At 44.0% G+C, this 16,066-nt stretch overlaps 2 protein-coding genes across 4 annotated transcripts in view; one reads left to right on the forward strand and one right to left on the reverse strand.

Moving 5' to 3' along the window:
• ndufaf7 (NADH:ubiquinone oxidoreductase complex assembly factor 7) overlaps positions 1-814 on the forward strand; it is a 5,335-nt gene extending 4,521 nt beyond the window's left edge. Inside the window, exon 10 of the mRNA XM_086100535.1 lies at positions 596-814. Coding sequence (XP_085956661.1) covers positions 596-814 — 219 coding nt within the window. The remainder of the gene's footprint in view (positions 1-595) is intronic.
• A 179-nt stretch (positions 815-993) lies between these two features.
• LOC147187981 (serine/threonine-protein kinase D3-like) lies at positions 994-15,235 on the reverse strand. 3 transcript variants are annotated; one of them, XM_086100534.1, is made up of 19 exons: positions 15,050-15,235; positions 13,550-13,880; positions 11,032-11,170; positions 10,821-10,952; positions 10,150-10,313; positions 9,258-9,444; positions 9,101-9,178; positions 8,823-9,009; positions 8,429-8,552; positions 8,274-8,351; positions 7,624-7,852; positions 5,761-5,813; positions 5,611-5,683; positions 4,359-4,465; positions 3,660-3,821; positions 2,774-2,872; positions 2,430-2,697; positions 1,396-1,481; positions 994-1,313 (listed from the first exon to the last, which is right to left on the reverse strand). In XM_086100534.1, the coding sequence occupies exons 2-19, from the start codon at positions 13,754-13,756 to the stop codon at positions 1,140-1,142; spliced, it is 2,547 nt and encodes an 848-aa protein (XP_085956660.1). In that variant the 5' UTR covers positions 13,757-13,880; positions 15,050-15,235; the 3' UTR covers positions 994-1,139. The 3 variants fall into 3 exon arrangements, with proteins under 3 accessions (XP_085956660.1, XP_085956659.1, XP_085956658.1); XM_086100533.1 differs by having other exon boundaries at positions 7,612-7,852; positions 8,823-9,006; positions 15,050-15,234; XM_086100532.1 differs by having other exon boundaries at positions 7,612-7,852; positions 15,050-15,234.
• Between the last annotated feature and the right edge of the window lie 831 nt (positions 15,236-16,066).

Below are 16,066 nucleotides of genomic sequence, written 5' to 3' on the forward strand. Positions count from 1 at the left end.
GGGTTTTCTCCGGGTACTGTGGTTTCCTCGCACATTCGAAAAAAATGCATGGCAGGGTGATTGAACACTCTAAATTGTCCATGGGTATTCTCCGGGTACTCCGGTTTCCTCGCACATTCCAAAAACATGCATGGCAGGCTGATTGAACACTCTAAATTGTCCCTCGGTGCGAGTGTGAGCGCGGATGGTTGTTCGTCTCTGTGTGCCCTGTGATTGGCTGGCAAACGGTTCAGGGTGTCCCTTGTGAGGATAAAGCGGATCAGAAAATGGATGGATGGATGAAAAGCTTTTAACTTGAAAATGATTGGAGATAAAGGCACACTACAAATGTTGCTTTGTGCAAATTTGCCAATTGATGAAATCGGAGCATGTAGATGTCAACTAGTGGATGGATTTGACTCTCTAGTAACATGCAGCTGTTCTAATAGTGCAGCCCAGAGGATCTGGAGCAATGTCAGAGCGCAGTGAAAAAAACATCTGAAATGTCTTCGAGTGAGAAAAGTGCAGATGTGAAGATGTACGCGCTAGTAGGATATGGAATAAATCCTCCAGCGACTTTTCTCATGCGTGATGACGTTCCGTTTTTCTTACCCAGGTGTTGCTGAGGAACAGCAACCAGTCGGACAAGGAGCAGCTGCTACGCAGCTACGAGACGCTGACGGACGGCGCAAAGATGGGCGAGCGCTTCCTGTTCTTCGGCTTGCTGCACCCCAGCCGGCTGGCCCGGCCCAAGATGGCCACCGGGCTCAAACTGGAGAAGAAGTCGCCGGCGCAGCCGCCTATCGCCGGCTTCACCGAGATCCGCTTCGCCTGACCCAACCCGAACCGGAACACATTCAAATAAGAAGCCAAAGAATAAAAGAGTGATGCGTTACCTAAGCGCATCAGTCCGTTTTTCTTCATTAGGAGGAGAGGTGGCTATCCCAGGACTGGTCGCTACTCAAACATATAGACAAACAATGGACTGGTTGCTAATCAATGAACGCTGCTGTGTTTTTTTCTTCTTCTTCTTTTTAATTCCCAAATGGTATTTAGGGCTGCGCATGGCAAGTATGTTGCATCTGAGTTTGGATTCTGGGGGGGCTCCTTGCAAAAACGTCTCCCCGGATTGCAAATGTTTGAGAAGCCCGTCTTTAGGGCTAGGAGTCCTGCTGATCCTCCTGGTCCTGACGATCCAGTGAGGGTGTGGTTGCGTGTTGCCGGCTTCTGTCGCCACCCAAATCTTCCCAGTGTGCGTCGTCGCTCTGGTGCGTGATGTAACGGTCGCCGTGTCGCGTCTCCAAGTCGCGAAGGTCCTTCCAGGTGTCGAAGTCCTAGAGGACCGGATGCTAGTCTGACTCGATCCGGATAGCGCAAGCCTTTTTTTTTTTTTTTGCCTTTTAGCTTGTGGCTTACCTGCAGCCACGGGTGACTGAGGGACTTGTCCACACTGTAGCGCTTTCTCAACTTCACCTGCAGCAGGTTGTTGATCAGGTCTGTCGCTAGGGAGACAAGACCAGCGGCATCTGATTCAAAAGCTGAACTGACATTTTTTGGACACTCATGTGCATGACTGAGCAAACTTTTCTGCTCCAAGAGCCACATTAGATTATTTTTTTTAAGTGACTGATCAACCCTCCCTCATAAAATGAAATTTTGTATGAAAAACAATTTATTTTAGGAGTAAACAATGATTCATTCTCTTTTTTAAAATGTTTTATTTTGAATGACTGTAATTATGATTACCGGTAGTCAACCAATCATTCAATAAAATATACTGTATATTTAAATGTATGCGCACATTTAATTACTTTCTCTTATTATTCCCCACCCATAAATAAATAAATAAAGTACGGAAGGTATTTTGCCTGCTACTGATGTACACTCAGATACAATTCTTAAAATTACGGAAAGTAAAAATTGATCGTTTATATCAGTTATTTTTATTAATTTTATTTACTTTAAAAAATTGCTTCATCTAAATGGGGTAAAAAAAAAAACTATCGATGCATTTTTGTGATCCCTCCCCCATTTATCTCATAAACTCATTCAGTACCAGCCAATTCTATGGCAAGTCTGAAAAGACGTTTAAAAACGTCTTTGGGAGTGAATGAGTTAAATAGGCTATGGAGTTATTGTAAATAATAGAATAAACGAAAAAGTCTCAGTCAGATGTTTGTCATTATTTCAGACTCAGTGAATTATATTTAGCTAATTTAAAAAAAAAAAACTGGGTGTCGGCATTGGGACAGGAGGGTGGTGGTGTTGGGGGGCAGATGTATACCGCTGCTGGACTAATGTGTGTTAATGTTCGTTTCTTGTCACAAGTTGTCTCACAACCACCCTGAATCGCAGACGATGGGCTAAAACGGGGCGGCTGTGGCCGCATCGTGTAAACGTAGCCTTAGCCGCACATTTGTGAGCACCAGATAAGTTTCCGGATGGCCTACCGTCCTCTGAGATCTCCTTCCAGGGACGAGGCGGGTACATGAAGGCGGCGTTCTGGATCTGGTCGTTGATGTCCTCATCCTCGTTGAAAGGGAAGGTTCCGCTCAGGCTGACGTAGATGATGACGCCCACCGACCACATGTCCAGGGAGCGGTTGTAACCTTTGTTGCAAAGAACCTCCGGCGCCAGGTAGGCCGGCGTGCCAACCGCGGAACGCCGGAAGGACTTTTCCCCGATCATGCGAGCGAAGCCGAAGTCGCACAGCTTCACCTGAAGAAGAGGTCGAAGAGAAGGACGGAGGCCGTTCATGTCGAGCGGTACGCGTTTGTTGTTTTCGTGTTTGCACCTGAGGCAAAGGCTCCGCTGAAGCCAGGAGGACGTTTTCGGGCTTCAGGTCGCAGTGGACGATGTTTTTAAAGTGCAGATGTCTGAGGGCCACCAGGATCTACGCACAACAGAAATAAATTATTTGGCTGCAGGAACGGGAGGTTCATGGCTGGCGATGCACTAACCCAAATAGACAAACAATGTTTCGAATAGGCAGTCCTAGAATTGAAAGCAGCGGTTTTAACGAATTTGCCTCGGAGCGGATCGGGCAAGCGTGCTGCTTTTTTTGCCGCACTAGCGAGTTGTGTGAGACTAATTGAGTAATTATCCCAACAACATGAACTCCAAAAGGAGATGAAGAAGAAGAAATTATGAACACGATTCTGTCATTTCACATGTTGTTTTCACATTAAACCACAAGAGGGCGCTCTCGGTCTGTGTTGATAAATCGACGATGAGTCTGACGTAAGCGACGTAGAAGAGGAAGCGGCGCATCGTCTACCTCCCGAGTTGGGGGAGTTGTTTAAAAGTGACACAGAGGATGAAGATTTCATTGGATTTAGTGATTTGGAGTGAAAATGATAGTTTGAGAAACTTGTTCGCATGTTCTTTATGCTAGATTTATTTCAAGAACTCTTAATATGTTACGTCGTTACTGACATAACCAGGCATGTTAGTCATGTAACGTTAGTCTACCGTACACTTATTCAGCCTGTTGTTCTCTATTTTATTTTTATTTTAAATTGCCTTTCAAGATGACATGTATGTTTTTGGTGTTGGATTTTATCAAAGAAATTTCGACTGATATATGTTTTTTCCTTCTTAATTATGCATTTTTTGGCTGGTGCGATTTATAATCGGGAGCGACGTATAATCCGAAAAATAACGGTAATTGTGGCGCTTACCTGCGTCACCAAGAACTTGGTGAGACGCTCGGGTAGGCGACTCTTCTCGCTGGACAAGATCATCTCTAACATGTCACCGTGGAGCTTCTCCATGACTACGAATACCTTCTCGGGTGTCTCGAACATGCTGTCCAGGTTTACGATGCCGGGGTGCTGCAGGTTCTAGAGAGAGGGAGGGAGAAATGGAGTGGGGAGAGAGAGAGAGAGAGAGAGAGAGAGATAACATCAAACATGTCTTGCCTTCCGTTAAGCTTTTTTTATGCAATGCTTCAGATTAACGTACATGCACTCCAGTAAAATATTTGACTGAGTTTTTGTGTGTGCGCAAATGTATGAAAACTGGGGGAAAAATGCTGATCAAGAATTATCAAAAATCCAAAACTGGATAAAAAAATAAAATAAAATAAAAATGGGAGGTGCCACTGTATGTTGTTTTTGGTGCTTATTCTCTACCAAACATCCTAAACATCAAAGGAGTAAACGTTTATGATCATCACATTAAAAACGAGAAGCTCTTGGGCGAATGCGCACAACAAAATATTTGCCAAAGAGGGGCACCAAATCGCCAAATGTATTATTCCAATGTTTTCATGACAGTTTAAAGCAGTCCGCGCATATGCCGTGGATATCAATTGGCCACACATGGCAGAAACTTGGACGTTCGGGGGTCCGTCTCAATATACCAGTGGGCCCCGATACCTGCAAGATGGCCACCTCGTTGCGCAGCTGGCTTTCCTGTTTGGTGGGGAATCTCATCTTGTCAATGATCTTGATGGCCACGTCGCGACCGCTCTTTCTGTGTTGGCCTGAGCAAGACGACAACGACCAAAACTCCACATCAAAATGTCTCAACATCATCAAAATCCAATTGGAAAAAAATGCATTGTACGTGAAAGCTTCCGAAAATTAACGTGAAAACAATTCACTTCTTAACCCGTGCACCCTGTAACCTTGATAACATGATAAGCTGTCCACTGTAGTGGAAAGGGTGAAAGACATTGTTCATTTCACTGACTAAAAATTGTCGTCGCAAATATTTGTTTTCAGATGAAAACGAAACATAAACTGAAATACAAGTCATTCATTGATACGATGACTAAATTAATAAAAGACGAACGAAAAACCACAGCGACGAAATATAATTAGATGAAGGAATCCATACGCCGATCGGGAAAAAAAAAACAGACGGGAAAAAGAACCAAACAGAGGCCGATTGGAGCGGTGAACGAAAGCCAGTCTCCACTTTTAATCCCGCTCTGGGGAAGAATGTTGATGAGAAAGATTTGATTTAAGACAATTTACAGTGTTCAATCAGCCTGCCATGCATGTTTTTGGAATGTGGGAGGAAACCGGAGTACCCGGAGAAAACCCACGCAGGCCCGGGGAGAACATGCAAACTCCATACAGGGAGGCCGGAGCTGGAATTGAACCCGGTACATCTGCACTGGGAGGTCAACGTGCTAACCACTGGACCACCGGGCCACCTACTGGAGATGTTCTCCAAGGTAAATAATGCTGCCATTGCCAATGTTGTGAGACTGTTCCGTCTCCTTAGCACAAAGTGCTTTCCTTAAAATGTAAAGTAAACACGTTCGCCTTCTGTGGTTGTGTTACCAGCATTGTTGTGGCAAGGACTGCACACTGCACTTAATTTTGATGAATGAACAGTGGGTGTTCTACTTTTCTGTATAAAAGTTTTTAATGTATGCTGGAGGAAAACATTGACTCTATTCATTCTTAATTTAGTCGACTAAAATTGGACTGAAACCAAGATGCAATCAGATGACTAAATTAGGACCAAAATTTTAATTCATTTTCGTCTAACGACTTCAACTAAAATGAAATACAAATTTCCTGTCGAGTGGTTCTTCAACACACCGCTAGGGGGCATCTGCATCCCACAAGTGCACACTTGTGAGACTCATTGCGAGTTGCTCCGTGATGAGCTTACCTCCATACACGATGCCAAACTGTCCTGACCCGAGAACGTCGTCGGAGAAGATTTGATAGACAGAGCTGATATCCTGGATGAGGAAGAGAGTAGGGAAAATCATAATCAAGGGGAAGATCATTTTCCGATGTCGTGAACGTGAGGACTCACCACGTTTTCTTGGATCTGCGAGTTGCAAACTGATATGCTGCTGGTCAGCTCCTCTGTGGACACACCACAACATCACTTTTTGGTTTTTAGCGAAAACTTCCCGTTTACCAAAATAAAGGCAGCGCAGTTCCTGCCCGCCAGTGAATTTCCATGAGAGTGCCGCTATTGATTCAGAAAGGCTGCTGCTCTGTGCCGTTATTGCTTACATTTGGGTCAAATGTTTGATAAGCAACTTTTATTTCGTCGCTCGTGAGGAGCACTTCCTGATCCTGGAGTGAGAGCTTCCAGTCATTTGGGGTCGGTCTGACAGAAAAAAAAACGTGTGTTGCGTAACGTGTATTAGCATAATGGTGTCTGCAATGTGATTGCAAAGGGGTGGGGGGTGTGCGCACTAACCAGGTAAAAACGTCTAAAAGGAGTTAAAGCTTTCTGTTAATTCCCCACAAAAAGCGAGGCGGATGAGGCGTAAAATCCCCTGAAATCCTTTCAATCACAATCACTTGAGTGTGACTGACTGTTGTGGTCTCGCGGCGGCTGTCAAGGGCTCACAGGCAACGTCGAGCTCCATTCGGATTTAGCACAGATGCGATTCCGCTTCCTGGTGCATCATCGATGCAAGTGCTGCTATCAAAAGCACCAATCCGCGGCAAGAGCAGCGAAGACTCCAGAGTGCATGAATGACCACTCACGTTCTAAGTGTAATGTTGTGAGATGAGTGTTGTGAAAGTGTTGTGGGATCAATGTTGGTGGAATAGTTATGGTTTTAACTCATAATACAGTGGTACCTCAATTTACGAAGGTCTCTTCATACGAAATTTTGAAGTTACGAAACGCCTCAACAGGAAAATATTGCCTCTTGTTGTGCACAACTCTCATTTATTGAGCAATAATATAATTGTAACATCTATTTGTCACATATTTTGATGCATTTTTATGCTTTGGAAAACATTTATTTCTGAATTTTGGGGGGTCTTGGAACGGATTAGGGCATTTACATGGAAAACGCGTCTCCACTTACAACATTTTCTAGTTAAATTTCTTCCAGAAGCAATTCATTTCGTAAGTAGACGTACAATGAAACTCCACTACAACGAAACCTACATGGGCGAAAATGCCCCATAGTGTGAAAAAATCTTCATGCATTAACACCATTCCCACTTTCCTGCGCCCCATACAACGAAAAAAACCCTGTTTCATAATACGAAATCTTTTTCTCTCCTCTTGCCTCGCGACGAGATTCACTACAACGAAGTCTAATCCAACAGCGACCTCTACTGTTTCGTTTGGAAACGGCAACAGCAACCACCACACTGGTTTACACATGCGCAGTAGTCCAGGAAGTATTTGTTATTGTTCGTTTCAGACGCAGCAAGAACGTTGCATTGCTAAAATGGCTACAAAACGGACCATTGGATGTCAAGCAGCGAAGACAAGAAGAGCTCTGATGCTGGAAGTGAGGGTAAACGTGATCAAAATGAAAGACGGAGGAAACAAAATAAAAGACATTATCCAAGAATTGATGTAAGTGAAAGTGAATGCTGATCGTAAATTTCACAATTTCTTTCCCTTTTTTTCTTTCTACACTGACTATATGAAGTGTCAAATAAGTGTATGCTCAAACTTATGCACTATTGGAATAAAAATAAATATGTTTGTGTGTGCGTGTGTTTACATCTGAGATCAAATTTGCTACAGTGAAAAGCCCCCTGTTGTGAAAAATTTCTTGCTGCAAACATGATTTCGTTGTAGAGGAGTTTCACTGTACCACTGTATGATCAATTATAAATTATTTTTTTGTCGCATTACAAATTTTGACACAACCACCATATATTTTTGGCATTGATGACTCACTGTGGTCCTGACCATTTCCGGTGTTCAGGCTGGATTTGGGGGTGAGGGGCATCAAGGCCCGACGGATGGCCTTCTCCCAAGTGCGGCCCATTTCCTGAGCTGCGCCGCGGTCGTCCTCGCCGACATAGTAGATGACTCCGGATGCGAGGACCAGGCGGAAGCAAGGAGGGCTACTGCCCACCGTCGGGCCGACAATTTCATGCGAAGCTTCCACGCGCAGGATCTCGGACAACGACAGCTCCTGAGGACATGCATCGGAACTGTTATGTCACCTTTTAGCAATGGCTAAATCAAAGGCGAATCTAAAACTAGTCTCGGAATAGATCTTACCGAAATAGAAAGGACTTTAAATCTCATCTTGTCTAAATCTCCTGTCGAGGAATTCATCCCTTACTGTGATTTACTACCTCCTTTGTTGTCGGCTCTGTTCCAACTCTTGAAAGTAAGAATGTGTGCAAAGGATTGGCCAACGGCCGAATCCCCTTTGCACTCTTCGAATGTAAATCTATTCACATTGAGTCGACATTGAGTCTAGTTGTAGTTCTAAATCTAGCCTGAGGCTAATCTATGATGAATACAGATAGAAGTCAGGTTTAAGAAATGATCTCAATCAAGGCTAAGTCTAAGTCTAGGTTTGGTGCAAACAAATCTTGTGTCTGTACCTTGTAGAACTTGGCTCCGCTGTGGTTCTGGAAGAGTGTAAGACTTTTGCAGTCCAGACACCAGAAATGACGTTTCCGCTGCACGGACACGTCAAGGTCAGAGTGGTACACAAGAGTCCATTTACACGTGTGTTTCTGTGTATGTGTGTACCGACCATGTTGTCATGACTACTGTAGTGCACCATCCAACCTTCTTTGACCACAGTGGAGCTTCTTCTCTTGGAATGTTTGATGGACTGAACAACTCGCATCAGAGGGATGTTGCTGCTCGTCAACGGACTGCACAAGCACGCACGCACAAAAACGCATCAGTAAACATTGGCTTCTCGCAGTCCCTTATCTTTGTGACATAAATGCCAGTCAAAACAGTTTAAAATGGCTCATCGTAATGAATGATCTGACCAGGCGCAATGCTGCTGCTCACCTCTTAACTGGAACACGTAAGAGGGAGCACATCGTGTAATTCCTGTTCTGGCCCCAACACTCACACAAATAGCTTTTTTTTAACAGCTCGAAACCGGGGACGTTCTTGCTCGACGTGCATGTCACCTGATAGCTTGCGTCGTCTCGTCAACCTTCTCGCTGTCCTTGCAGGATCCGTCATCGAAGATCTTGTGGTCCTCCAACGTGGTCCCTCGGTCCTGCTCGTCGGCGCTGTGTCCTCCGTCACTGCCGACCTCACTGATCTCCAGCTCAATGGTGGATTCGGCTTCCGGGGTAGGACTGCATGTCCCTTCTCAAGTACAGGACACACGTAACATGTTGCACGTGAAGTCACATGAACATGTCGTACTTGATGTAACGAATTAACAAAGATGTGGACTCACCTCCGTTGAAGTGGACTTCCCCCACGCAGTCTCGAGGAACTTTGTCCGCGCACCTCTTGTGACAGTTGAATTTACAATCTTAAACAGAGGGGGCACCGTCAGAAGGTTCCAGAAACTTCAGGACAAGGTAACGATGCAGCGTGATGAGCCCACTGACCTTTGCACTGCAGGCCTTGCCTGAAGAGACCCTTGAGCAGATGCTTGCAGTGCTGACACACGGTGGGCCGCGCGTACGTGTGCACAGAGAACGTGTGCGGCAGTTTAACGCCGCCTGGGACCATCTTTGCCATCCAGGTGGGACAATCGTTAAGCATACGATTCCCGCCGCCCAGCAGGGGGCGCTGCTGCTCACACAGACGCAAAGAACAATAGCGCATCACCAGCACGAAGAAGACAAAACTTCCCATATACGCCGTTTGAAATGAAATCCTCTACTATTAACTTTTCCGGACATTATTTTTTATGATGACAAGAAATAATAATAATAATGCCCATTTTTTTGTAGCTGAAACACACAAATACAAAGAAGGAAGCAAAAAGGACATTTGGATTAATCGAAAGTTTTCCACGCCACGGAACAACCAGCTTCCGATTTGGACCAACTGGCCTCAACCCGCATGTGCCCCACTTTGGATAATCCACCTTCTTCTGACATACACACACACACACGCACGCACGCACGCACGCACGCACGCACACACACACACACAAACTACAATTAATGACCAATGTGCCAAGTGTGACCCACTAATGATGCATTGAGTGTGTGTGTGTTGGGGCGGTGGGTAGGACTCACTTTGTTGGCTGTGTGAAACAGGATGGAAAATCCATTGCTTTGCCTCCAGGCGCTGTCAGCGCACGTGTTTGTGTGTGTTTGAGAGATGTTTGGGGAACCTAGACTACCTAATGTGTTACAAGCTAGCTAGTGTGACTAGCTAGTGTGTTACAAGCACATGTCAAGGTAGACTATAACATGAAAATGTAACACTTGAAGTGAGCTATCAGATATTTGTTGGTTGTTGACGAGGGCTTGGAGAGCGCCTCAGTACCTCATCCTGCAGCGTGTTGCAAGTTTTGGGGAAGTCTACCGAAGGCGGGCGCGCAAGAGAAGCGGGAGTGCTGCTCAGGGAGACAGAGGCTCGCCTCCTCCTGACGCCGCTGCAGTTGTTTGGGATTTTCAACGCACAACGCTTGTGGAAGTTCAGACCACAACCTGCACAAGAGCACATGCACTCTTTTTGTCTCTGTGGGTTCAGACCTCATATGTCAGGAAAGCCAAACTAAGAGAGGAGAAGACAGTGAGCAGTAAGGTGGAGCCTACTTAGTACCGCTTTTCACTTTTTACTGATATGCATTTGGCCACATTTGTTTTAACATTGCCAATGTGAGGTTTCCAAAACAGTTTAGCGTTGGGTATGACTCGAAGGAATTAATTCGTTTACTTTTCTACTCTATTTCTTCATGATCTATTTTAACTCTCATTTCTACAACAAATATGTTTAACTTAAGTGCAACTGTACAAATGCTAATTGAATAGTAGTATCACCCGCAGAAGGACATGTACAATAAAAACAACAAAGGCCCCATCATTGACCCCTGTGGCTCACCACTCTTGAATTGGTACTACTAAACCATTTGTACAATCATCTGTCTACTAATGAGATAAGGCTTTAAACATTTCAACTTTCAAGCTTAGTTCAACTTGAGGCAGGTGTGTTACCGTCACATTTGAGGCCTTGGCGAACGAGTCCCCAGAGCATCAGGCCGCAGTGATCGCAGAAAGCAGGCGCGCGGTATGAGTGCACATACAGCACGTGGGGGCAGATCTGGAAGTCGTCGGACGAGGCGAGAGCTGCGATCAGGGAATACGACGTCACCAGTGGAAAGAACATCGCGTTTCAGACGATGAAGAGCGACGGCCGCCCACTGACCCGACACGACCACCTCCACCAGGTCGCCCTCGCGTATGTCCTCGGCGGCGGTGACTCGCTGCAGGATGTTTTCCGAGTTCATGTCATGGCGGAAGAGTAGGATCTTGTCGTGCATCCTCAAGAAACCGCATTCTGGGAACTGACGTGTAAGAAGAGAAACGGGCAATGCTACCATCGACCACTCACACATACTGTGCGGACAAACTCATATTCGCATCTTAGGGCAATTTATTCATCTTCCGTGAAGCTAACGTATTTTTACAATGAAGGAGGAAAAATATATGCACGCACGCACAAACACACACAGACACACAGTTAAACTGACATTCTAAAGATGTGAAACATTAAAGGTCAGGTGTGAACTAAGCTAACCATCTTTTGAGTAATAATTAGGGTTGAAACTATTTCAAGCATACTTTCGAAACTTTTTTTGAACAACCCACTCAGGTTCATAGTTTGACCAATAGCAACGCGCTTAACATCGAAAATGCTTTTTTTGTTCGGCAATCTCTGGCGAGTGACATCGTTTACAGAATGCCGAGTAGCCAGTCAACCATTGTAATGCATTGTTGTTTGTCCTGTTTACTTCCCTTTGCCATTAGAGTTATACAAAATAGAGCACATAAATGGACCAGAAAATTGGAACGATACAGTTTTATTTGCGCAAAGAGAATGAATTTCACAATGGTGTTGATAATAATTCTTTGTTACAAGCATTCTTCTGATCCTGATGTGTTTCGGCTCCACTCCATGTACGGCCGTTCAGGCACACCATTTTCCACATCCTGAGCATCTGGCTCGTTCGTACATGTATGGTCCAACATACATCTTGCCAACAACCTCCTCTTCCTCCATCTTTTCAAACACCTGCAACCCCTCAGATAAGTTTGAAATGTCGCTTTCCGAATCGATTTCTGACTGGCTCTGTTCACTTTCCATAGTGAGCCCCCGGGATTGTTGTCTTAGAGTGATGTCACACTTCCGGGTTTTGACGCTTGTCAGAATCTCACTTCAACAAAACGATTACTTGCTCAAATTTATGTTAATTAATTTTATGTATTTTGTTACTTGCGATTTTCTAAAATTACATCACAGTTGAGCTTTGAGCTGATTTTTATTATTTTGCCCCGGGTTTGACCTCAGGAAGAAAGAAAAAAAAATACAACTGAATGCTGGCCTCCGTTTTACTTTGGGTGTCTTTTAATGGGCAAGCAAGTGTTTAATGCACACTGAGTCGGTCTTTAATCTGCTATTAACTGAGGCGCGCGCACACGCACACATGCACACACACACCACACACTCTCACACACAAACTGGTTGAAGTCACGAGAGGCCTCGCTCAGGGCTGCCCCATGACCTTTATACCACGAATGTTGGGATGAGATGGTGACATCTTTTGACCAGCGGGGGGCAGAACAAATGTCGCCCAATAAATTGCAGTGCACTCAGGAAATTATCATCACTTAAGAGAGCACTAATCCTTTAAAAAGCAAACACAGACACACATACACACACACACACACACACACACACACACACACACACACACACACACACACACGTACACACATTTCAACTGAAGAACATGCATTCTGGGTCGATGGCCATATGTATATTCTCAACTCGCAATCAACTCTTTTTATGCCTTGGGTTGAGGGCTATGCTAACATGCAAAGGTTAGCATGCTAATGCTCATGTCCAATATATATCGCCGACATAGAAAATAGATAACTTTGCCATTTAGAAATAATCATTTGCAGACAAATTCAATGAAACTGGATAACTTTGTGATATCTCACGTTTGGGCTGTTTTCAAAAGTGAAACGTGGACCTGTGTGCTGGCGTTCATGCAAACACGACAAGTGATTTCCTGCTCAGATTCAACATCATTTACATCCAACACAAACTCACTTCCTGATTTGCTAGTTCAGACGCAAAGCAACTTTTGAGGCCGTGGTCATGATGGTAGCAAATGTTCTGCTGACAAGCATGCACCTATTTGTCTCCTCTAGGGGGCGTCACGGGAAGAGAGTCTGCCGCTGTAAATCTTGACGTCAGTCGTTTAAGGTGGAAGGTCAAGTGAGGGTTTAGTCATCAGAATGTGGAAAGTGAAGCTGTTGTGTTGGGAAACATTTAACACGAGGATTAAAAACATGTAAATGTTTGAGTCGACAACGTCACATCAAATCGGTGCACCTGAGCAGCACTTGGCCTTGGTCGCCATGGCAACTAGCAAGCTTGACGAGTGTCCTTACGTCGAGACGGCAACAAAGGGTGATGTTTGTTTTGTGTTTCACACACAACACAAACACACACACAGAATGGGGAAGCGCAACAATCAATGTGTGGTTGATTGTGATGACCAAACAAGAAGTACTTGATTTTACTTCACTTTTGCTACTGTTCTAAAAATGTTTTTAATATCTGTATGAATGCATCTCGCGTGACCTAGCTGAGGAAGCAAAATTAAGTGTGTTGCCGAGTCCAAGGCAAGACCAGGGTGACTTTTCACTTGTACCTTGTGATCGACGACGGCGCAGACGAGCTCGGCGATGGCCGACAGAGTCAAGTAGTTGGCGTCCAGGGTCAAAGGCTCCCGGGTCAGTCCCATCTGGAGCAGGAAGGAGATGCCCTGGGCGGAGACGCTCGGTCGGCCGCCCGGCGGGATGGGTGACGGCGAGGGAGCCCGGGAAGAAGGTGACGGTGAGCTGGTTTCGGACGACATGGACGGCGACGAATGGCGTCCCGCTTTGCCCTCTTTGGCGTCCTCTCACTTCCTATTTCTCAGAGAGCATCACTTCCTGGCGCTAAGCGACAAGATTTGGATGCTGCTCACAGTTTGGCACCATCTTGACATACAAATACATCAGGTCACCAAGTCAAATGACAGCCTCAATCATCCAAAGTACATTTTCACATTTGTTTCACTGAAAATCAATTGTGGGTTCAACTTCAAACTGGTAAAATTTATATCTTTCAAAAATAATTTTCTTTCTTTTATAAATAAGCAATATGGTGACCACGGACAGAGGTGGGGGCGGTGACCTAGTGCCCTCTCATGAATGGCTACCTCTGGTCCAGAGTAGAATTTGTTTTTTTAAATGTGTGGTTGGTGAGGTTCAATTCCTTCAGAACTATGGTGAAATCCCGATTAACGAAAAGACAACGGAAAGCCAATCATGATAAAACAAACAGTCCGTAGGACTTTTCTCTAATCTCCTCACTAAATTTAATGCGCAAAAATGCATCACTTTTTGCAAAAGTAATTAAAAAAAATACTGACTAGAACAAATGAAAGTTTAACATATTTTAACGGAACAGTTAAAATCTGAACAGGTGGAAACATCAACCCTGCTAAGAAACACAATCTCCCCTCTTATTACGTTGTGAAGTGATCTAAATCAGAACTAGCAATACGGTTATTATAATTTATCATTAATAATTTGCTATGATTTTTAGATTGCCATTACTTAGTGATAATACTAATTAGGAGTAAAAGTATGAATTGTAGATAATGTTTAGAAAGGACCGAGCATTCCTTTAAGAATTAATAATACCTATTTAATGTGGACCAACAATTTAAAATGACATTTTGTCTGAGTGCACACACAAATATGATCATATTTCTATTGACCAAATTTAATTCAAGATTCGAAATTGAGCACATCGCAATGAAAGTCTGACAAAAGACAACATTTTATATAAGAAAAATCCAATTAGCAAAAACTGAAGCACAGGTGAGTGAAATCATCATCAAGACAAACGGATAAAAAGATGATTTTCCAAATGGGCTGCTTTCCATTCTTGTATAATTGCTCAGACGTGCTTCAAAGTTGATAAAAAGTCGGGGGCCTCCTGACAGCCCCCAAAACACTCCCGAGGGGCCTTAAACGCCTCACATGACATCATCACTAGTTGCGGCCCCAAAAGTGAACATTCGCAATTTGTGTCGTTGTGGAGTTCAAACGAGCAAAAGGAGAAATTAATGGCTCATCGAAATAAAAAAAGACACAAATACCTCTCATCAGCACGACCACAAGAACGACAAAAAGAAGGAGAAGATTCCTTAACTTGTCCCTCAGCAAAGTGGCTGAACGTTATTTTGGGCGCCTGATTGTCTCCACAAGTGTCTTCGGTTGTGCACGAGAACCCAAACCCGTTCCACTTTGCTCCCTGCGCGTGCCCAACGGTGTGTGCGCGCGCCAGACCAAGGCAAAACGGCAGAAATGTGTCGTCCCACTGGATGGACTTTCCGAGGATCAAAACATTACGTCATATATTTATATTATTTTTTTTTCAGCAGACCGTGTGTACATTTATTTATTTTTAATAACTTAGAGACTTTTATTACCATTTCTCGATTACAACACATCGTTGATCAAATCTTCCAGATAACAGAAACAAGTGAGTATTCTTTTTCAAATGAAACAGTCTTTCGACCAGTTAGCGGCGTTCATTTTAGGAAATTATGAAATGGCGCCACCAAGTGGACATTCATGGACACGGCAAAACTGGAAAAGACGAAGCCTGGAAAGTTTTTACTGTTGCTCTTAAATGTTCTTCTTCACCTTTGAAGACTCCAACACAAACAACTTACATCGAATGAGCGAAAAAGTCCATAAAAGCGGATTTTTTTTTAATTTTAGCATAGAACACCATTCACTGTCGGGAGCTAAATGCTAAAAGCGTGCCTTACTCCTGCAAGGCGTCATAAATGAAACTCATTGAATCACAAATATTAAAACAAGTCAGAAATACACTTTGTTTTACCTTGATGGCAATTTCAACCAGGCTAAGTATCTTTAAACCGTTGAAATTATTCATTTGTCAATCTTCGTTTTCCGTGTCCAAATATATTGCAGTCGCAATAAGTAGTCAAATTGGCCATTGTCCTTATCGGCACGCCTTCAAAATAAAAGATTCTGCTGAAAGGGAAATTAAAAAATACAACGTCCTTTGTCCTTTACATGAATATTTTGTCATTTCTGTCAATGTAATATACTGTAGTTTGAATACCAAGTTACTCTTATCAGAA

Source organism: Hippocampus guttulatus, chromosome 20 (genome assembly GCF_054856545.1).
Source record: "Hippocampus guttulatus isolate MCC_2025c chromosome 20, RoL_Hgut_1.0, whole genome shotgun sequence".
In the NCBI taxonomy this organism is placed as follows: Eukaryota; Metazoa; Chordata; class Actinopteri; order Syngnathiformes; family Syngnathidae; genus Hippocampus; species Hippocampus guttulatus.

Excerpts from the sequence above, each read along its gene's own strand:
- LOC147187981 (XM_086100532.1), bottom strand. The coding sequence starts at position 13,756 with ATGTCGTCCGAAACCAGCTCACCGTCACCTTCTTCCCGGGCTCCCTCG. Across the intron at positions 5,684-5,760 it reads CGCAGATCCAAGAAAACGTG|GATATCAGCTCTGTCTATCA; the intron begins GTGAGTCCTCAC and ends TTCCTCATCCAG. Across the intron at positions 1,482-2,429 it reads GAAGGAGATCTCAGAGGACG|CGACAGACCTGATCAACAAC; the intron begins GTAGGCCATCCG and ends TTGTCTCCCTAG.